General features: G+C 39.4%; 2 protein-coding genes across 2 annotated transcripts in view; both read left to right on the top strand.

Moving 5' to 3' along the window:
• The first annotated feature begins 998 nt into the window (after nucleotides 1-998).
• LOC149846388 (uncharacterized) lies at nucleotides 999-3159 on the top strand. The gene is made up of 8 exons (XM_089991137.1): nucleotides 999-1210; nucleotides 1331-1407; nucleotides 1489-1662; nucleotides 1784-1903; nucleotides 2039-2245; nucleotides 2330-2524; nucleotides 2594-2782; nucleotides 2867-3159. Exons 2-8 carry the CDS (start codon nucleotides 1362-1364, stop codon nucleotides 3157-3159), a joined length of 1224 nt encoding a protein of 407 aa, XP_089847263.1. The 5' UTR covers nucleotides 999-1210; nucleotides 1331-1361.
• Nucleotides 3160-3169: 10 nt separating this feature from the next.
• LOC149846387 (uncharacterized) overlaps nucleotides 3170-23203 on the top strand; it is a 34790-nt gene continuing 14756 nt past the window's right edge. The window contains exons 1-3 of the mRNA XM_089997968.1: nucleotides 3170-3600; nucleotides 3724-4129; nucleotides 4245-4345. Coding sequence (XP_089854094.1) covers nucleotides 3220-3600; nucleotides 3724-4129; nucleotides 4245-4345 — 888 coding nt within the window. The 5' untranslated portion in view covers nucleotides 3170-3219. The remainder of the gene's footprint in view (nucleotides 3601-3723; nucleotides 4130-4244; nucleotides 4346-23203) is intronic.

The following is a 23203-nucleotide window of genomic DNA, read 5'->3' as shown; positions in this document are numbered from 1 at the left end:
TTGTGCACATTGTTTGTTTGTTTTTTCTTAATGACCTGAGTTTTTGTGTTGTTTATATATATTTATTTGTGTTTGGTGGGTTTTCAATTTTTGTGGATCTTTTTTGTGTTAAAATGTGTTTAGCATTTAGGGTTTACTATGTTTATATTTTTCATATATATATTTATGTATTGATATCATTTTCTTACGTGTTAGGGATACCCATATGCTAAGTAGTGGAAACTTGAGCTATAATGTTTTTAATTGCGGTCCTGGAGTGGCTTTTATGTTTTCAACATATTGCTTATTATAATTGAAATACTTTTTTTATCACACTAGGAATAGTTCTGACCTCATTTTATGGAGGATATTAAACCTATGATGTGATATGCGGAGCTAAGCGACATCAAGATCTAGGGTTTCTTCAGATTTTGTTAAGCATTTCATTTGCAAACCCAATGTCTAGTACTAAATAATAACTCATTTTTACTTGCTTAAATAAAATATTTTAGTAGACAATGAGCGATTGGCTACATGTCTGTAACTTGCCCAACATATTATCATCGATTTTTGCTATTAAAGTATTTTCTAAATTCTACTGAAAAAAAATCCATAAAATTTAGACAAAGAGTTGTTTTGAAAATCCAAGGCGTTACAACTATATTCCCTACAACTCCACGACAGTTGGAGGTTCTATCTCTAGGTAAATCGAGATATGAATAGTTTGATTTCTTGGTTTTTTTTTTCTTCCGGACCTTTATTTTTTATTTGCCTCTTCTTCTTCGTTTGGTGTTATGTTTTTTTTTTATGCAAAAATGAGAAAATTACCTTCACATTCGGAAACCTAATCACGCTGGCTATGCCCGTCGTAGCATTGGCTTGAAGCTAAGGTTCTGTAACCCTGATCTGCATCGTGATCGGGTCCAGCCCGACCCGTTGAGAGGCCCAGGCATCAGGGCTAATATCGTAGAACGCTTGTGAAGGTCCGTTATATGTTTACCTAGGGAGAACGGGCATCTGTGGCGCTGTTGCTTTTGGGATTTCCTCTTGCCAAATAAATCCCTCCTGTCAAACAAAAATTTTTGTTCAAAGTTGCAACCTTCTTCTTCCCCATCCCGTCTTCTTATTAGCGTTTGCACGTTTCTCAGATTGGAGCATGTTTGAGAAACCATGGAACGCTAATCCTTTTCATTGAGTCTTCTAACAATCTGCAAAATATACGACCCATGAAGTACAAATTTGTAACCCTTTTCCACGATTTCTTCGGCTTCATGCGCATCTCAAAGTGATGACTAATATTGTTACTTTGTTTTTCTTTTCCCCCATTGTTGTTTGGGTGCACAAAATCCAGGAATTGGAGTAGGTGATAGTCCGGTGGAAACATGTCGGACTTGGACGCTCTTGATGATGCCCTCGCTACTTCCACCGGTGAGCTTGTGGAACCACCGAACAGACGGTCTGTGTTTTTCAATTCTATTGTTCATATCCTAAGTGCTCTTCTCTTGATAGGTCGTGGCGGCGGCCCGAGCAAGTTCCGGCCCAAGGTCAACAAGTTGCAGGAGAAGAAGACGCTCAAACCTTCGTTTGCAGCTCAACGTATTGATACTCAGACGCGTATCAATGCCCAGGTGCCTTCTTCTCAATCTGGTGTTACAGATGTTGTTGTTGGCCCTGTGCCTGACGGTGAGCCTGGAGTTACCAACAAAAACATGGTTTTAATTAAAAAAATTTTCATCACTTTCTTGTTTCTGCTTGGTTTTTCAATTTTTTTTTGTGTTAAATACAAAGTATAAACTTTTGACAGGTCAAGATATAAATGGATTATTACCAAATGTTAGCAATTTGCAGGGCAAGAAATCATATGAACATTCGCCCGCAGTTCATCATGTTGATTCTAGGGTTCCTTCTACTCAATTTGAGAGTGGTAAGATTGGTTCTTATATATTCTCTTCCTATAATGTGCTTTGAATTTCACTCTCTTTTGTATATGGCTGGAATTTGGTTGTAGAAGTGAAGTTCATCATGTTCATTTGATTGCAAAGTGGGGTGCTTTTTATAGGCCAACTTGTTATCTCATGCCAATCAAACGAGGACGATCTTGGGGACCAGAAAATGCTTGTTTCTTCCTCTATAGCTCCTAATGTCGGTGCTGAGACGCCTCTTAATGTAGAGAATGTTGGGGAGGGTTCTTTTCTCTATTCTTCTCATGGGTTGGGCTCCCACATGGATGTTCTTGATGTTGGATTTTCAGAATGCATACCCAATGGTAGGGTTTGATTCACTAGCGGCGTGTTACCAGTTTCATGTTTTTACTTCTGCTTTCCTTTTTGATTCCTAATATTTTTGATAGGACTTGAAACAAGTGACGTTCAGCCAACTGTGAACGATTTTCAAGAAGAGGAAGTTCCTAAATCTTCCTCTGCAGTTCCAAATGTTGGTGCTGAGGTAGATTCTAATGTTTTAGAGAACCCTCTCCTCGTATCTTCCGAGGATGTTTCGTTCGATCTGGATGCTGTTGTTGTTTGTGTCAAATCCACATCTGATGGTAAGGCTGACAACAACAAATTCGTGTTCCTTGTCACAATTCCGTTTTTAAGTGGTGTACTTTGAACAGGCCAAGAGACTGCGAGTCTGCAGGGAAATGAGCTCCCTGAATCTTCCGCTGTAGTTTGTAATGTGAATGCTGAAACACATCGCAGTCAAGTTGAGAATGTTCGGGGAAACACAACTATATATCATTCCAAAGATTTACATTCAGACCTTGATGCTCTCGATGATATTCTCGCTAATTCTTTACCTACTGGTAAGCCTAGAATTAGGGGACACTAGTTCCCTCTTTTTCCTCGTTGTGTTCTTTGGTAGCTGCTGAAAGGTGTATTTTTAACAGGCCATGGGGCAAGCAGGTTTCAGCCAAAAATTAAAAATTTGCGGAACAAGAAGATGGCCACAGCTCAATCATTAGTTACAAATTCCATCGTCCAGAAGCCTTCTGATCAAGTCAACAATGATAGAGAAAAATCTTCTCTTCCTTCTCATGGCGTGGATTCTGACTTGGACGTGCTTGGGGATCTCCTTGTTAATTCTACATCCATTGGTAGGGATAGGTTCATCAAACCACATGATTACATTTTCATCATTTTCATTCTGGCTTTAATTATTGCTAAGTATAGCACACTTTGAACAGGTCAGAAAGAAAGTAAGTTCCAACCAAAAGCTAAGAAATTACATGCCAAGAAAAACATGATAACTCCCTTACTGGATCCTGCCATGTATACTTGTATGCCTTCTATTCAAGCCGACACTGTTGGCGATGATACTCATCTCATTTCTTCTCAAAAAAGCCATCCCATGGAAACTTCAGCAAACTTTCATTCATCATTTGATTTTTCTGCCGATGTCTCTCTAATTAATGGTTTCACATCGGAGAATCCATTGCTGGACAGCCAAGCTGACGAGCCAGCAGCTCACACCCAAGAAGATCAATTAGTTTCTGATGTTTACGATGCATTTGAAGAACCACCACTCTTGAGCTCTCCATTTTCTCAGAACATATTTGAAATCAGCCTTGAGAGATATCCTTTGCATCCAGCACAAACAGGTCTATCTGGTATGAATGATGAGGTTAGTTTTTGCAACTTTGTTGACACTCTCTCTTGTTACAACCATCTCGTGAGCTTTTTGCATATTCCTTATGTAAAACTAAAACATACATATCAAGATGGTGTTTTTTCTATTGTGCCTCAGCTTTCTGAAGATGGTGGTGATGATGGAGTTTTCCCTGCACCTGGTTTGGATAGTGACAGTAGTAGGTGTGCAAAATCCTCAAGAGAATTAAGGAAGCGAAGAACAGATGTTCTTGACCGTATAGACGAAACAAGTGAGGGAAGCAAAGATGAATGCATTGGAACTACTCGTGAAGCCTCAGACAATTCTGGGAATGACAAAGATAGTGACTATAATTTCTCTGAGGGGAATTTGACCAAGCAGAAGAGGATTTCTAAAGGCAAGAGGCAACTTTCTGAGGAATCACGACCAACAAATTGTTCTAAATCGGCACACAAAGCTAAGAAGATCAATGAAGGGCTTGACTCAACCAAAAAAGAATCCAAAAGGAAGTTTTCTCACTCTACAAGACAAAGCAGAAAGCTAGGTATCTTCCCTTGCTATGTCTCTCAATGTTTGTTTAATGAATTGATGCTCTATGTGTGTTCTTGCTTGCATAATTTAATTGCAATGCCATTCTCTCCCGTTGAACTTTTCTCTAGTGGACCAAACCTTGCTGGAAACCACTGAAGATGAAATTGACCCCAGGAGGCTCGCCTTGAAAGACCTTATCTTGTTGGCAGAGATCAAGGAGAAGAGATTTGTAAGACCATCTTCAACCTTGCCACTTGGTTTCAATTGCCAAACTGTTACATCGTTAGGGCATGTTACAAGCTGCTGAGAAAGCGCCGCTTTCTCAGGTTTCTGAGAAAAAAGAAGCTCAGTCCAGCCATTAGCTCAAGTGCTTGTAAACTTGAGAAAGTTCAGGCTGAGAAACTGGTGGATAGTTGAGTGAGAGAGTTGGTGCCCACTTACCTGAGAAAGTGGGATCACAGCTCTGAGCCCGTGAATCAATGTCATCAAAATGCACTTGAATTGACCCCAAATTGATTCACTTCACTGCCGAACTGGCCCCTATTAAAAAAATCAGCCGATTCAACTCCAATTTGGCAGAATCAACCTGATTCTAGCTGAATCTGGGTTGAATCGGACTCTTTTTTTGTATTTTTTTTATTTTCGAGAAATTTTAAAACACACACCTAAACTTTTGGGAGTAATAAAGAACACACCTCAGTTTTAGACGTTGTAAAAGACATACATAAATTTATTCACTGTTAATTAAAGACACATTTTTGTCATGTTAACCTGGGTTAACATTAGCCCAGCTTGAGTTAATAGGACGAAGTTACTGATTTCCCCTCAAACAAAGGCTTTTTTTTCTTGGTTTCCCACACTCATTCTTTCCCACCCCATCATTCTCTCTCACTAACCGAACCTCCATTATCAAAAACTCAAAGTTGCCTTCAGCAGGGATGACTGCTCCCCATTTTGATACTAACCATCATATTGGTAGGTGTTATTACAATCTCTCTCTCTCTCTAAATCTCACGTGTGTGCATTAAGTCGAGCTATGGCGTTCTGAATCCTCCTTTGCTTGCTGAACACTGAACACTTGTTGGAAATATCTTCCCTCAACCCATTCTTGGCATTGGGGTGCACAGACTGTGGATGAGGTATTTTCAGGGAAAATTCCTATCGGTCCACACTTGCTAGGATTTGAGACACCACATTTCTATCTGCTAGGTTTAGTTCTGGTTCACTCTTGTGAACAGTTGCAGTGGATGTGTTGCTGGACAGCAGCTTGGGTCATTAAATTTGCTCCTGCACTCAAGGAGAAACTTGACATTCTGTTTCATAGCTGCTTGGTGAGGGCAAAATCATAATTTCAATGCGCATTTAATGGCATCTTCGATGGAAGTGAATATTGGGCTCTTTTAATTAACCATGAAAAATTTGGGTGTGATTTCAACAATTTTTAAAGTGTAATTGTGTTTTTTATTAATGCTAAAACTTTAGGTGCAACTTTTTAAAATTTCCCTTTACTTTTTGATGTCATGATTTTTTGAATTTTTAAAAGATTAAATTAATTGATTCAGCTCGATTGGATTCAAGCGTGGATCAGCCAATTCTTTCGGTCCTTTTGAAAATTGATTGGATTTTGAAACGAATTCTGACAACATTGTAACAAAATGATGATATTCAAATATCACCACCAAAGTCCACAAAATACATAAGTGGACAATGAATAAGAAAAACACTCACAATGGAGTTCACACACAAAACCCTCAAAGGGGTATTCTCACAAAAGAGATAAAAAATATTATTTTATTAATCAAAGAAATGCAAGAAAATGCATTGTTACAAGTGGGGTTTCAACCCTTTTTATACACATCATGGAACACTTAAGAGATGGCTAAATAGAGCCGTTTGACCTGCTCCAACGTCTCTATTTGACTAGTCAACATTATGTTGACTAGTTCAAATATAACTAAAAAAACTAAATCCTAATACTAACTAACCTAATACTTAATTATACTATATATATACTTTTAATACTCTCCCCTCAAACGTTACGGGTGAATAACCGAAAGTGTAACTAAGAGAAAGTGAAATCTAGGAGCAACGAGAGGTTTGGTGAAGAAATCCGCCAACTGATATTATGAGATAAAATAAGAAAGATCAATAATGCCTTGTAGATACTCCTCTCGTACATAGTGACAGTCTATCTCAATATGTTTGGTACACTCGTGAAATGTCTGGTTATTGTAGATTAAACTTTTGTTGTCATAAAACATTCATGATGCTCCTTTAATCTAAACACCTATATCAACCAACAATCTTCTTAACCAGACCACCTCCATAGTGGTTGTAGCCATTACTCAGTGTTCTGCTTCAGTTGAAAAGAGAGAGACCTTCTGCTGCCTCTACACCGCCATAAAATCAATGATTATTTTAAGAAAACACAAAAACCCATGGTGAGTGTCGATTATTGAGATCACTTCCCCTGTCAATATCAGTATAAGCAGTTAAATCTAACATGGAAGAAGCAAATAAAAAAATGCCTTGATAAAAAGAAGACTTAATGTATCTAATAATGCGCAGAACAACTCCCATGTGAGAAGTGAGAGCATTATATCAGGTCCACTAATTGCAAGATAAGAAAGTGCTCCTATAAGCTATCTATAAGGGGTTGTATATGCAAGTTGTTCCCTATCTTCAATTCTCATTTTTTAATTATCGAGTATCAACTTTATTGTCATTTGTAATACTAGACCTGAAAACTACATCAAAAGCAAACTGAGACCGAGACAATAGATAACCTCTAGGAAAATAACCAACTTTAATTCCTATAAAATATTTTAAAAAACCCAAGTCGGTCATTTCAAAATATTTTTTGAGAAGTTTTTTAATGTTTTCAATTATCTGTTTATCTCCTTTGGTAATAATCATATTGTCCACATATAGAAGAAGGATGATAATACCTGCATTAGAGAGCTTAACAAATAATGTTGTGTCAGATAAACAAGATTGAAATCCAATATCAGGCATGACCCGACTAAACCTATCATACCAGACTTTCGGGTCTTGTTTAAGACCATAAAGAGATTTGTCCAAACAACGAGCTTTTCCCTTAAGAATAGTGATACCAGGTAGAGCTTTCATATATACTTCTTCAACTAGGCTTTCATTAAGTAAAACATTTTTTACATCCATTTGACATATATTTTTAATAGAGTCTAAGAATGCTGAAGTCTTGATAATGGTCATCCTAGCAACTGGGACAAAGGTTTCTTTATAATCTATGTCATATTCTTGAGAATATCTTTTTGACAACTAATCTAGCTTTGTGCCTTTTTAGAGTTTCATCACTCTTGGTTTTCACTTTAAATATCCATCTATGACCTATGTGCTTCTTTTCTTGTGGGATGTCTTGAATAGTCCAAGTCTTAGCTTTTTCTAAGGCTTCCAGTTCAATTCTCATAGCTTCTATCCATTGAGAATGTTCTCTTAGGTAGATGGTTCTATATATAAATGAATTAGAGCAATCTATGCTTTATACTTAGATGAGAAAGAGTTATAGGACACAAATTTCCCAGGTGGTTTTGAGATTCTGGATGATCTTCTGGTTGAAACTTTGGATTGACTTTCAGTGTTATAATATTTGTAGAATGAGATGGGGTTGTACAGTCACCTGTGAGTGTAGAGAGAGAGAGAGAGAGAGAGAGAGAGAGACGGCTGCACAATGGAACTCGTTAATTGAGATTAGGGCTTCTCTCTATATTAAATAGAGAGAGGCAAAACAGAAAAATTACATCTAAGTCCTTATGAAAATAATATTTCAGAAAACCTCTAATATAGGAGAACTTAACCAAAAACCACCTATTCTCAACACTCCCCCTCAAGCTGGAGCATAGATATCTATCATGCTCAGCTTGTCACAACATCTGGAGAAATTTGGCCTAGCAAGAGGCTTTGTAAACATATTTGCAACTTGGTCTTCAGACTTTAGGTATTTTGTAGTGATATGATCAGCTTGAATCATATCTCTTACATAGTGGCAATCAACCTCAATGTGCTTTGTTCTCTCATGAAAGACAGGATTGTTTGCTATATATGTTGCCGCTTTGTTATCGCACATCATGGTCATTGGAGAGGAAACCTTCACCTGGAGATCATTAAGAACAGTGCGAACCCATATCAATTCAGCAGCTGTTTGGGCCATAGCCCGATATTCTGATTCTGCACTCGACCTGGAGACCACATTTTGTTTCTTACTTCTCCATGAGATCAAGTTGTCTCCCAAAAACACACAGAATCCTGTGGTAGACTTTCTATCTACTACAGATCCAGCATAGTCAGCATCAGAATAGGCTACTATCTCCAGAGTTCCACCTTTCCTGAACAGTAACCCCTTTTCAGGAGAGGATTTTAGATATCTGAGAATCATTATGGCTGCATTCCAGTGTACCTCAGTTGGTTTGTCCATGAACTGACTAACTTTGCTTACTGCTAAAGCAATATCTGGTCTGGTCACAGTTACATATAATAACTTCCCTACTAGGGAGCGATAGCTTTTGCTATCAACAGGTTTTGACCCTTCTTCAAACAACTGAACTTTATGGTCCATGGGAATATTTGCTGGTTTAGCTCCCAACATGCCCGTTTCCTTTAATAAGTCAAGAACATACTTCCGCTGAGACAAAACCATCCCTTCACGGCTTCTAGCAACTTCTATACCCAGAAAATACCTGAGTGAACCAAGGTCTTTTGTAACAAAGTGTTTTTGAAGATGAGCCTTTGTGGCTTCAATAGCTTTCACATCATCTCCTGTAAGAATGATGTCATCCACATATACCACCATAACAACTATGCCAGAGCTAGTTTTCTTTATAAAAAGTGTATGATCTGCTGCCGATCTATTAAAGCCAAAGCTTGACATCACTTTAAACAACTTTTGAAACCATGCACGAGGACTTTGTTTCAAGCTATAAATCGCCTTTCTCAATCTGCACACCTTCTGACACTCCCCCTCAACCTCAAAACCTGGAGGTTGTTGCATGTAAACGGTCTCAGATAGATCCCATAAAGAAATGCATTTTTCACATCTAATTGACACAAGCTCCAACCATGCTGAACAACTACTGAGAGAACAAGACGGATGGTACCCATCCGTGCCACAGGAGAAAAAGTTTCAAAGAAGTCAATTCCACATGTCTGAGTATACCCTTTCGCGACTAATCTGGCCTTGTACCTGTCAATAGAACCATCAGATTTGTACTTTATTGTATATACCCATTTACATCCAACAATGTTAGCATATGCTGGGGAATCAACTAGATCCCAGGTATGCTGAGAGACCAAAGCTGTCATTTCTTCTTGCATAGCCAGCTTTCAGTGATTATCGAGTGCTGCCCGGTGATAGTTCAGATGAATGGTTTCAGCAGACAAAGCTAAAATAAACGACTTCATTTGATGTCCAATTCTGGCATGGGAGACATAATGAGATATGGGATATAAGGTGCATTGTCTTGTCCCCTTTCGTAGAGCAATAGGCCTGTTATCATCATCCTGAAGATCACTATTGTCAGTATAACTTACCTCAGGAGAAGAAGAAGATGAAGGCTCTTGCGGACATGGAGCTCTACGCACATATACCAATGACGGATTATTAAATCTGGAAGAGGATAAAGTTTGGTTCGGTAAGGAGGGCACAGATTCCAAAGGAAAAGGAGGGATAGGTAATGGAAAAGATTCAGCTGGATTAACCTGCAGCGGGGAACCAGAACTAGAGTAATATGGAGAAGATTTCAAGAAAGATACATCCGCACTGACATACTCTCGGCGAGAAATAGGATCATAACATCGATAGCCCTTTTGATTTTTTGGATAACCGATAAATATGCATTTTGTAGCTTGAGCGGCTAATTTATCACGGTCAGGGCCAAGTTTGTGTAAAAAACAAACACATCCAAATATTTTTGGTGAGAAAGAAAAAAGTGGGGCATCAGGTTTTAGGATATGTAATGGAATTTGATCACCCACAGAAGACGAAGGCATGCGGTTGATCAGATAGCAAGCAGTGGTAATCGCATCACCCCAGTATAAGGCAGGAACATTTGATTGAATCATAATGGTCCTGGCAACATCAAGGTGGTGCCGATGTTTTCGCTCAGCCACCCCATTTTGTTGAGATGAATAGGCACAGGAAGTTTGGGGTTGGATGCCATGATCTTGGTAAAATTGTAACAGACCTTTTGATTTAAACTCGAGAGTATTATCAGTGCGAACAATCTTGACAATAGATTCAAACTGAGTTTTTATTTCAAGAATTAGGAATTTGATAAGACTTGGAACTTCAGATCGTTCTTTTATTAAAAAAACCCATGATAACTTAGAGAAATCATCAACAATAACAAGATAATAACGACACTGAGTCCTAGTAGGAATCTTACTAGGACCCCATATATCTGCATGAAGAAGTTCAAAAACTTTATTACTAGACTGACTCTGACTCGAAGGGAACGAGCTTCGATGATGCTTGCCCAACTGACATGCTTCACACTGAAATGATGTGGTGGAAGGAATCTGAGGAAAGACCGACCGAAGCTTTGACAATGAAGGATGACCAAGACGACGATGCCACTGAATAGGACTGAATGAATTTTCCACTGCAGCATGAACAAAACCCATTGGATGATGTAGGTAGTAAAGTCCATTTTCTTCATAGTCTCCACCAATCTTCTTCCCCGTCAGCAAATCCTGAAAATGACAACCCATTGGATCAAATATTACTCTACAGTTTTGTTCTTTTATAAGGCAACTAACAGAAAGTAAACTTTAAGGAAAGTTTGGAGCATGAAGAACATTTTTCAACTGTAATGAGGATATAGAAATATTTCTCTGACCAACAATCGGGGAGGAGCTCCCATCGGCTAATGAGACTCCAAGTTGAGCCTTAATGACCTTTAGATCTGAGAAAACACGTGAATTTCCACACAAATGTCTGGATGCACCAGAGTCAATAACCCACTTACTATCATTCGGATGGAGATGATTTCCGGTTGAAAAGGCAACCCCAGCTATAGGAGTGGGGGAACTCAAAGGTCGAAGAGCAATCAACTCATCATATTCCGCACGACTAAGGGTGATACTACTTTCATTTGCAGTGATAGTCTCTGGTGCATTTGTTGCCTCAATAGTAGTAACATTTGCTTTAGGGTTATATGACTTTGATGAAGAAGAGATTGGCCGACCATGCTTATCCCAACAACGATCTTCTAAATGTCCAGATTTTCCACAGAATGTACATTGAAGCTTTTCTCTGCCTCCCATACCACGTCCACGTCCTCGTCCTCTGATATTCTGAATATTTCCACGCCCATAACTAGATGGGACAACTAGAGCAGATGACTGAGTCACATGCTGAGATTGTGGCAGAGAGATCGCAAGTCTACTCAGACGATTGTAAGCATCAGCAAGAGTGGGAACATCTGAACCAGTCAACATTTGAACTTTTGCAACAGAGAAATCTGAAGAAAGACCTGTAAGAAAACGAGCAACCATGGTTTGTTCTTGATGATCCTTTTGCTTCGAGCAACAAAGAGGCCTGTGAGCATTAAGTATTTCAAACGCAGCTTTAACAGATGCATAGTACTGGGCCAAGGTCTGATCTCCCTGTTGCAAGTTATATATTTCCTGTTCAACTTGCAGGATACGACTCACATTCGTTTCTTGTGAGTATGTATCACGAAGATTGTCCCACATTAGTTTGGCTGTATTATAGTAGATCAATCCATCGGCAATATGGGGTTCGACACTATTCATGATCCATGACATAACTATGTCATTATCTTCATCCCAAGTGACATATTTTCCCAATTTCTCAGTGGGTTCGCCTTCCAACAAAATATGTTTTCGACGATGTCCAGATACAGACATCATAAAAGTTCTGGACCACCTGACATAGTTGGTTTCATTCAACCTTACGGAAGAGCCATATGAGAAGGGGTTGACAAAAGCCTTATACTCCCCAATATGTTCCAGTTTGGAATCACATTTCGAAGTTTCAGCCATACTGAAAAAAACCAGAATACCTCACTTGAACAACAAGTGTTCAAGAGGAATTTTTTTCTTCAACTCAGCAGGAAACCACACCTGCTGTTTCCACAGCAAACAGCAGCCCACACACGAAATAAAATTCAGTCCAGCAGGAAATCACACCTGCTACTTTCCACGACACAGAAGCATAAGCTACCATGTTTCCTTTAAAAAAAAAACTCGACACAACAGCCACATTTTGAAATAAACCAACCCACTGAAACAACTAAATTTCAGTTGATGTTGATAGCACAGAAATCACGAACATTGATGGCCCAAACACATCACGATAAATGAGAGACTGCAGTTGCAAACCAAAGTATTCACTACACTTGCTGTTCTCCAACATATAAGGCACGACATTCAGTAAGTATCACAAGTCATCAGCACAGAAAAGGAAGTTGCATTCACGGCAGAATTCTGATAACACGCAATCAGCATAGGCGAGCACTCAGCAATCACGGCAACACAGAAAAAATAATTTCTGCTGCTCCCAAACAGCAGGAACACACCTCGACAAGAACTCAACAATCACGGCAACACAGAAAAAAAATTCTGTAACAGCAGGAACACACCTCGACAACTCACGAACAACAAAAAAATAATCACGTCATAGTAGAAACAAGTCTCGGCAACACTCGGTCGCTGTGGATCTTCTCCTTAGATCTGACGACAGATCTGGGTAACATCCCAGATCTGTGATCAGATCTTCCCCAGTCAACCCCACCGAACCTGATTTTAAAAAGTCGTAGGGTTGTTGCTCCTCGTTGATGAAAATCAGTCCCTGTTGATGAAAATCACGCTCCCACGATCGAAGGCTTTGATACCATGTAGAATGAGATGGGGTTGTACAGCCACCTGTGAGTGGAGAGAGAGAGAGAGAGAGAGAGAGAGAGAGAGAGAGAGAGAGAGAGAGAGAGAGAGAGACGGCTGCACAATGGAACTCGTTAATTGAGATTAGGGCTTCTTTCTATATTAAATAGAGAGAGGCAAAACAAAAAAATTACATCTAAGTCCTTATGAATAATATTTCAGAAAACCTCTAATATAGGAGAACTTAACCAAAAACCACCTATTCTCAACAATATTTTTGTAATGCACATGGTTGTTTAATGTCTCCATGCCTAGATTATTGTAAATAATTTTTATCTTGAAGGGATTGCTCTTCATTACTTTTATCATTATGAATTTGGTTTTCATCTACCAAATCATTTTGAAGCTCATATTCTTTACTAAACTTATACTCACAATCATCATATCGTAAAATTAAATCCAACAAAAAGGAATACTCAGTTATTTTCTTAGTATTTTTAAAGTAAAAAAATCTTTCTTTTACCAAAAATGACATTCTTGAAAACATACAGTTGTCTATTTTTAAAATCAAAACACTTATAACCTTTTTGGTTACCTGCATAACCCAAAAAGACACAAGGAATAACACAAGGAGAAAATTTAGCATTTTTGTTAGTAAAAACAAAACATTTGCACAAAAAACTCTTAATCTAGAGTAATCTGAAGCTAATATAAAAAGTTTTTCAATTGGAGATATATTTTGCAAAACGAAAGATGGTATTCTATTGATAAGATATACAACAATTGTGTGATTGTGCTCTTGTATTGACCCATAAGTGGTCTTGATTGTGTATGTTATTGTGTTCTTGTATGCTCATAAAAGATACCCATTTGTACTATTTTTATATTTTCATTACAAAGCACTCCACCACTAAGTAAGCACCACTGATCTATAACTTGAAAAAGTATAATCATGATAACACAAGCACTTGCACAATCACGATCTCATGAACACTTGTATAAGAGTCACAAACGAGCTTTAACACCTCCAAGCTTTGAATGGCACTTATATTTTTTACTTGTGTTTTATCCCCTAAGTGGTTTTTGTGTGGTTGTGCTCTTGTATTGACCCATAAGTGGTCTTGATTGTGTATGTTCTTGTGTTCTTGTATGCCCATAAGAGCGTTTATACTATTTTTATATTTTTATTACAGAGCACCACCAAGTAAGCACCATTGATCTATCACTTGAAAAAGTATAATCACAATCACATGAGCACTTGCACAATCACAATCTCATGAATACTTGAATAAGAGTCACAAACGAGCTTTAACACCTCCAAGCTTTGAATGACACACTTCCCGAGGCACCAATATAAAAAAATGCAGCTTGACCACCAAGCTCTGGTACCATGTAATGAAATGGTGATATTCAAATATCACCACCAAAGTCCACAAAATACACAAGTGGACAATCCACAAGAGAAACACTCACAATGGAGTTCACACACAAAACCCTAAAAGGGGTATTCTCACAAAAGAGATAAAAAATATTATTGTATTAATCAAAGAAATGCAAGAAAATGCATCGTCTCAACCCTTTTTATACACATCATGGAACACCTAAGAGACGTTGGAGCTAGCGGTTGGACCTTCTCCAACATAATGTTGACTAGTTCAAATAGAACTAAAAAGAAACTAAATCCTAAATACTAACCTAATACCTATGTCACATGGGTGCGGGTGCGGGGATGCGGCACTTCCAAAAAACCCGGGTGCGGGGGTGCGGTAGGGGCAAAAATGTAAAAAAAATTTATATATATATATATATATAATTTTGAAGTTTTAACAATTTAACATTTAACAGTTAACATTGTCATAATATGATTCATCATGCATGCAGTATATCAACCTAAATATCAAATTATCAATCAAATAAGTACAGCAATTACATAAATCGACCTAAATATCAATCAAATAAGTAAAGTATAAAAGAACTAAATTACATACCAAAGTATATCCTGATGAAGTAATGGATGTTAATAATTTTCTTCTTCATCATCAAATGCATCATTAGAAGGAATACTGGGCTCAACTAAATCCATGTTTGTTATGTTGAAATCATGTTCTCCCTCGAAGTCACACTCTTCTGTGTTTACATCCCAAAATTTGGATGTTCATTGTCTGCGTTATAAACCCAATTTGAAAATGATAAATACAATACAAGTATATTTAAATAAAAACTAAGAAATAATCAAATAACTAAGAGAGCAAATTAGTACCTGTATTCATCATTGCTTCGCGAAAGTAATCGAAGATTTGAATGAACATATACTAAATCCTCTGCACGCTTGCTGGTGACTTTGTTTCTCTTCATGTTGTGGATTTGAGAATATGTGCTCCAATTTCTTTCACAACAAGATTAACTAGCAGACTGCGATAACAATCTTAATGCAAGACGTTGAAAAAGAAGTGTTTCTGATCCAAATGTTGACCACCATGTGATAGAATCTATATTATCTTCTTCTCTCGCGAATAATGCCGGTCCATATAATCTCGAAGATGAAAATTTTTCAAACTCTTGTGTGACTTGATGTAAAAGATATGCTTATGGAAAAAGTCTTGTCATACACATATTTTTATGTCTTGATAGCTTTGGGTCTAAATTTGGAGGAACACGATCAATACCACAAGCCCGCCACTTATTTGCATAATATTTTGGATTAAGAGAATATGTCATGCAATGTAAAGGAGTGTTGCTCTTATACCATCTTTTGACTAAAATTGAATGAATATGATTAAAAAAATCTGAATCATCCAATGCAGGATTTTTTTCTTCATGCTTGAAAACTATTGTATTTTTTCAATCATATTATCCCACATTTCATAAACTCTGTGAAGCATAGGCTCATCCTTATCAACTTCTCTTAACATTTCCCAAATAGGTTGCGTAAATTGAAGGAAGTATACTACTCTGTCCCAAAACTCATCATCAAGAATGATTTTTTTAATTTCTTGAGCCTTGATATCATCATCAGCACGATAGAATGTCCAATTTTCATCAGTCATTCTTCACTCTTTTAATCCTCTTCATCATCACAATGATGGACGCAAAATGTGTTTTAGCGACCTTCAACAATTTCAAATCAGAATACCTATTAAATATAGCATTAGCACGATGGTGGTTAACAACAAAATTCCTAATGCTTTTGACATTTCTTTCTAAATCTTCAATCCATGAACATAAAGCATATGCTTGTGAATTTTCTTCTTCTTTGGGGTTGCAGATGCTCTTTAGGGCTAGATTTAAGCTGTGTGCTACACAGGGAGTCCAAAAAATATGAGGGTACTCACTCTCCAAACTCAACGCTGCACTTTTACAAACTGCAGTGTTGTCTGTAATGATTTGTACCACTTTCTGATCACCCACTTCTTTTATCACTTCTATAAACAATCCCTTCAAATACTCTGCATTTTTATATTCCTCAGATGCATCAACTACTTTCAAGAATATTGGACCACTAAGCGAACAAGCAATGAAATTGATTAATAGACGCCTTTGAATATCTGTCCATCCATCAGACACAATAGAAACTCCATTTTGCTCCCATGAATATTTTTTAATCTCTAGCAACCTCTCCACATTTGCCCTCTCTTCTGCAAGAAGTGTGGTTCGTATTTTTTCTGAACTTGGAGGCACATAACCACTCAAATTACAATTTGCCAAGTATGTTACTAAATCCTTCCAATAAGGATTTCTAGGCGCATTAAATGGGAGTGAACCAGAATAAAAATACCTCCCAACTTTTCTATCTAATTCTTTTCTTCCATATGTATTGAATGATGCTTGTATCGTTCCTCTACCTCCTACATTGATTTTTTTTTTCAGCATCTTCTTGGTGGCTTGCAAATGGCACACTGACTGTAGAAGAATCGGTCATTGCCTTTCTCTTCTCATATTCTTCTTATATTGTCTTCGCATTGCCTCATCAACTTTTCTGCAAGCTGAAATGTCATGTCCTGGTATCTTCAACAAATGAGCCTTCACTCTTGTGTAAGACCCAACAAAATCTCTTTCGTAGAACTTGCATCGAAATCTCTTGTTTCCACCACCTCCTTTTCCAATTTTTGCAAGTTTATCTACATGTACCCATAGTGGCCCCACATCATCAATCCCACTGCAACTATCAACAAAACTAGCAGCAGAACTCACATGTTGGGATGAGGATGACGTAAGTCCTTTCCTTTTATCCGTCATTTTTATCCTGAAAACACATAAAAAAATACATTAAAATTTTCAAATCAATTATACTCGACCCTCTCCCCCTGTCGAAAACACGGGGAGAAGGGGGGGCTCAGCCCCTCCCCTGCCAACCCAACAAGAGAGCTAGGGGGGATCGACCCCTCCCCTGCCGAAAACAGAGGGAGCAGGGGGGTGGGGGCTCGGCCCCTCCCCTGCCAAAAACAGGGAGGGGCTCAGCCCCTTCCCTACCGAAAACAGAAGGAGCAGGGGGTGCTTAGCCCCTCCCCTGCCGACCCAACAAGTGTAACGACCCCAATCCATACATTTAAAAAAAATGCGGATTTTTTTTTTCTAAGAGTTGCGGAAACCTTCCCAGAGATCTGGGGTCCTCACAGTTCCACTTTCCATTGGATAGCCTCCACCACAAACGAAGTTGCAATTATCATCCATATCAACCAACTAAAACTCTTTTATTAATGAATAAGAAAATTTCAAAGACAAGGTTTTCTTCAACTGAAAGTAAAGTAACAATTGCAGAAATTAAAATAACTGAAAGACAAACGAAAGAGCCACTATATCCTCTACTGAAGCTGACAAGTCCAAGTATAACTCATCCATCCCCAGATGCATGTCCAACTTCACTGTTCACAATTTCCTGCGAAAAACCAATTAAGTAGGGTGTCAGAACCGAAATTCTGAGCACAGCTACTTCTAAAGAAACCAGGTGAGAGAAAGAACATGGATAAGATTTCATGCAGTGATTTGAGTGAGTGCAGATATACAATTTGCAACATTTAAATATCTATAACTACCAACAGTTGCATATACTTACCAGTCAAGAACAGTAAAGCAATGTCACATATCGATAACTAAATAACCAAACCTTTGCATAACAGAAAAATGCATGATTATGTGCAATGTATGATTTCTTCTGTTATCTTTCATTTAAGTTCCATCTTTCCATATGCATGCCCTATTAGATGCACACATCTTTAGGTTCCTCTTTTTAATTACCGTGACCCGCGGATACACCAAACGGGTACAAACCCCGAGGTCAAGTAGGTTTCCAGGGTAGCTTAACACACAATTTGTATTTTATTACTGGGTTCCAACTTAATTCTCGACCGATATCAGGAAACAACACTATCTATCGGAACATTAGACCTCCACATCTAATGTCGGGGACACAACGAACACCCCACACCCACAAGTGCCACTTCCTTGGTACCATAAACTCACAGCTGTGACTAACACACCACTCCCGGGTAAAGTGGCGGGTTCTCCATAAAACCGTGGCCAGGAGAAGAACCTCAATATCGGGTTCAGGGGCAACAACGCACACGGAGTTTTTGTATCCTCACAGTCTCCCCAAGACCGGATAACTAAGATTCTCATACTCCAGATGAGATATCCCAGAAGGTATATTACACTGTTCTTATTCATTATATTTTTAATTAAGTCCAATTCTTTAAGTTTGCCACACATATGCAAAAGTAAAGTGAAAAAAACGCGTCCTCCCTTGCGGGGACCCATTCGGGACTCCAGCCCGTATCAACCACTAGAACAGTGTAGTAATGAGCCAAGTGATGCATTTAGAAACATATGGGAACGAAAACCAAACTCACGGCTCTCCAGGCCGATGATGGTCCAATTAGGCCATCAGTGCATCTCATTACAAAACCCAAAATAGTGTTTCATTTATAACACTAAGCCAAAATACCAAAAGCATATATATTCATGCAAATATAGACCCAAGCATATGCATGTCATAATTCATTCATATGCATTTTCAATATGTGTGTGTTACCTACATCACATATGGGGATTAACCAATCCATGGTTTCTTTAAGTGTATGAGTGTACATGTACCATTTCACATACAAATCAAGCATACATGTTCAAGAAGACTTACTAATAATTGAATCATGCTCACACTCATGTAACTACTGCTTAATAAAGTCAATCACATATACATATCACTGGCAGAACTTATAAGCACATATATTAACCTATCATAGAATATACCGTATTATAAGCAGCATTAACCCTGACGAACATAGTTATGATATTGAGCGTGTTCCAACACGCATTGTACTGCTGCTATGCCTGTTATAGCATCGCTCCAGCCAACGCACCTCCATAGTTTCATAACAGAAGTTTACTTTCTTTTTGGCACCGAAGAAACCCACAATATATGAAATTTCATGACAAGAATATCATTTTCTGTTCAATGCTGAAACAGCCCACACATATGCAGTTTAGCAGGTAAAATATTTTAGGTATGGTCAATATTTCATAACCAATTTCAGAGCGAGTCTAAGTATTTAGGAAGATATAAAGAATACAAGCATGCTGGCATGTGTACCCAAATATTCAGAACACGACTATATAGATAATAATAAATAAAGCTATCAGCATATACTTATTAACATTGTATTAACCTAGGTATTGCAGTTATTATTCACAAGCAGGGAACATAGCAACTTTTAGAACATGTTAGAAACAGTAGGTCATACCTGTGTTGCCCACTTAATATTAACATGCATCGATCATTCATATGCAAGTACTTTTCGAACTACTTACTTTGGGGTGGAACACAACATAATGCAACTTTGCAACACAATACACCCGAAAATCACATTAAATCCTACCAAGTTGGATTACCTATGCATGCCGAGCAAAATTTTCCCTTTTTTTTTTTCATACTAGTCACAGGCCAGCACCCAGCCGACTGGGTTGGCTGGGCCTGCTATGACCCAGTCCAAAAGATGTAGGGCACCCAGCCGACTGGGTCGGCTGGGCCTGTCGCCTCCTACCAATGCACTGGTGGCCAGCAACATGAAACAACGCATTTTTTCCTTTTTTTCTTTTTCATAAGCATATACGATTACTGTTTTCCAGAGAATGACTTAACTAAGGGAAGGAAAGACCCCCAAACTGTTCCGATTTCAAGATTTAGGGCATATTAAGAAAACCCCCAAATCAATTTGATTTGGGTATTTAGGGTTTATCAAGAAAACCCCCAAATCAACGTATGGAATCGAACCCCTGTTCGATTCCTCACCCAGATTCGAAGAAGAACCGTACCTCGAGAAGACTTTTCCGGCGATCGGAGGCTCGAGACGTGCAGGCACAGACGGTTGGTGTCGCTCCCCGCGGCTGTCGTGAAGAAGGGAGCTTGCTGGAAGACTTTGGTGGCTGTTGGTGGCTACTAGTGGCTGCGGGTTGCCGCAGCTTTTTTTTCGGCGACCTCTTCTTTCTCCGGAGCGCGCACGCAGACAGGGAGAGAGAGATTGAGTAGAGAGATGGGGGACAGAGTGAAGCAAGAGAGAGACGAGGGGGGAAAACCCCTAACCCTACTCCTCCTCTTATCGGCCCTCCTCCAGCCGAGATGGGGGTTTCGGTTACGCCCCTTGCGTAACCCCCCTCCTGCCCCCTTCCTTATCTGTTACGGTATTTTCGGGCAACCCTTATCGGGTTGCCCTTTCCTCTTAAAAGGGTTGACATGGGGTGGGGCTTGGGTCCGAACCCGTGACCCGTAACCCGGCCCCCAAAATAATATGGATCCACAAGTGGATCCAAATGGATCCACAAGTGGATCCAAATGGATCCACAAGTGGATCCAAATGGATCCACTATGGATCTTCCAATAAATTTTTAAAAACTTAAAAAAAAATTCATTTATTTTTAATCTCACATTAAACATAAAATTTTTAACCCCCAAAATATGGATCCGCAAGTTGGATCGAAGTGGATCCAACTGTGGATCCTCGAATTTGCTTACTATATATATACATATATATATGTATATTTCTAATTTATTACTAATATTAATATTATTTTAGTATAACGCAAACATTTAAGTGTAAATACCCCTTTATGGGTCCTAGATCCGAAATATGGATCTAGGCCCAATTTGAATTAATTTATAAAAATTTCGGGTTTTACATCCCTACCCCCTTAAAAGAATTTCGTCCGCGAAATTAGAATGTACCAAATAAAAGAGGATAGTGTTGGCGCGTATCTGCCTCTGGCTCCCAAGTGCATTCATCTAGCCCATGATGCTGCCAACGCACCTTTACGAACGGAATCGTCCTACTGCGTAGTACCCTTTCCTGACGTTCCACAATCTCTATCGGCTTCTCGTCCGTAGTTAAGTCAGGTTGTACCTCGATTGCCTCATAGTGAATTACGTGTGAGGGGTCAGGTACGTACTTTCTCAACATCGAGACATGAAAAACATCGTGAATCTGCGAAAACTGAGGAAGGGCTACTCGATACGCAGTCTCTCCGACACGTCCAAGGACTTCGAAGGGTCCAACATACCTAGGACTCAACTTGCCTTTCTTCCCAAACCGGAAGGTACTTTTCGTAGGCGATATTCGAACAAACACGTGATCGCCTACATCAAAACTGAGCTCTCTACGCCGCTGATCGGCATAACTCTTTTGCCTACTCTGAGCTGCAATCAACCTTTGCCGAATTAAACACACCTGAATCCGCATAGTGCTGGACAATTTCTGGGGACTCCATTGCCCTCACTCCAACCTCATCCCAACAAACCGGAGATTTACACGGTCGGCCATACAGTGCTTCATACGGGGCCATGCCAATACTAGCATGAAAGCTATTGTTATAAGAAAACTCTGCAAGCTTCACATGTTTGTCCCAATCACCTGCCCAATCCAAAGCGCACGCTCTCAACATATCCTCGAGCGTTTGAATCGTCCGTTCTGACTGCCCGTCTGTTTGTGGATGGAAAGCAGTACTAAACTTCAAGGTAGTGCCAAGGGCTTTCTGAAGCTGTCGCCAAAATCGAGATGTGAACCTCGGATCCCGATCTGACACTATCGAACGAGGCACTCCGTGAAGCCTAACAATCTCCTCTACGTAGAGATCAGCCAAGCTCTCCAAGCTTTGACTAATCCTGATCGGAAGAAAATGAGCACTCTTTGTCAAACGATCCACAATCACCCATATGGCATCTCGTTGTCGTCGGGTCTTAGGCAGCCCTACGATGAAGTCCATTGAGATATCATCCCACTTCCATTCTGGAATCTCAAGAGGCTGCAAAAGACCACCTGGTCTCTGGTGTTCAATCTTCACTTGCTGGCAAGTAAGACACCGAGATACGAACTCCGCGATGTCCCGTTTCATCCCATTCCACCAATAAGTCCTCTGAAGATCTTTGAACATCTTGGTGGAGTCAGGGTGAATGGAATACTTCGACCTGTGAGCTTCACTCATCAACTCTTCCCGCAACGCTTTTGGAACCTACCATCGGTCTCTGAACATAATGGTTCCGCCCTCCTCCCTGCGAAACTGCGCTTCTGGCTTCTGAGCACTTTCACACAACTTTTCAAAGTCCGGATCTTCTGATTGGAGTTCCTCAATTCGATCTATGATCTCTGGTCGTGCCTGCATTTCGGCACAAAGAATGCGCTCAGAGTTATCAGAAAAAGGTTGCCATCGTACGAACTCCTCGACCAGATTCCAACTGCGTCCAATCAAGCCAGCCGCTGTGACTGACGCCTTTCTACTAAGTGCATCAACCACCACATTCGCCTTACCCGGATGGTAAGCGATGGAGAAGTCGTAATCCTTTAGGAATTCCAACCACCTACGTTGCCTCAAATTCAAGTCTCTCTGGGTGAAGATATATTTGAGGCTCTTGTGGTCAGACATGACCTCAAACGTTTCCCCATAAAGGTAGTGGTGCCAAATCTTCAACGCATAAACCACTGTCGCTAACTCCAAGTCATGTGTGGGATAATTCTTCTCATGCACCTTTAGCTGTCGGCAAGCGTATGCTATGATCTTTCCATGCTGCATAAGAACACAACCCAGTCCAGTCCCCGACGCATCACTGTATACCACAAAACCGCCCGTACCGGAAGGCAATGTTAAAACTGGCGCTGTGGTCAACCTCTTCTTTAACTCTTGAAAACTGTCTTCGCAGCGAGAGGACCACTCGAACTTCACTCCTTTC

The sequence above is a fragment of the Nuphar pumila genome, chromosome 2 (assembly GCF_984573655.1).
Source record: "Nuphar pumila chromosome 2, dmNupPumi1.hap1.1, whole genome shotgun sequence".
Classification (NCBI taxonomy): Eukaryota; Viridiplantae; Streptophyta; class Magnoliopsida; order Nymphaeales; family Nymphaeaceae; genus Nuphar; species Nuphar pumila.
The sequence above is the reverse complement of the archived record's forward strand: the minus strand, read 5'-3'. Positions and strand labels throughout refer to the sequence as shown.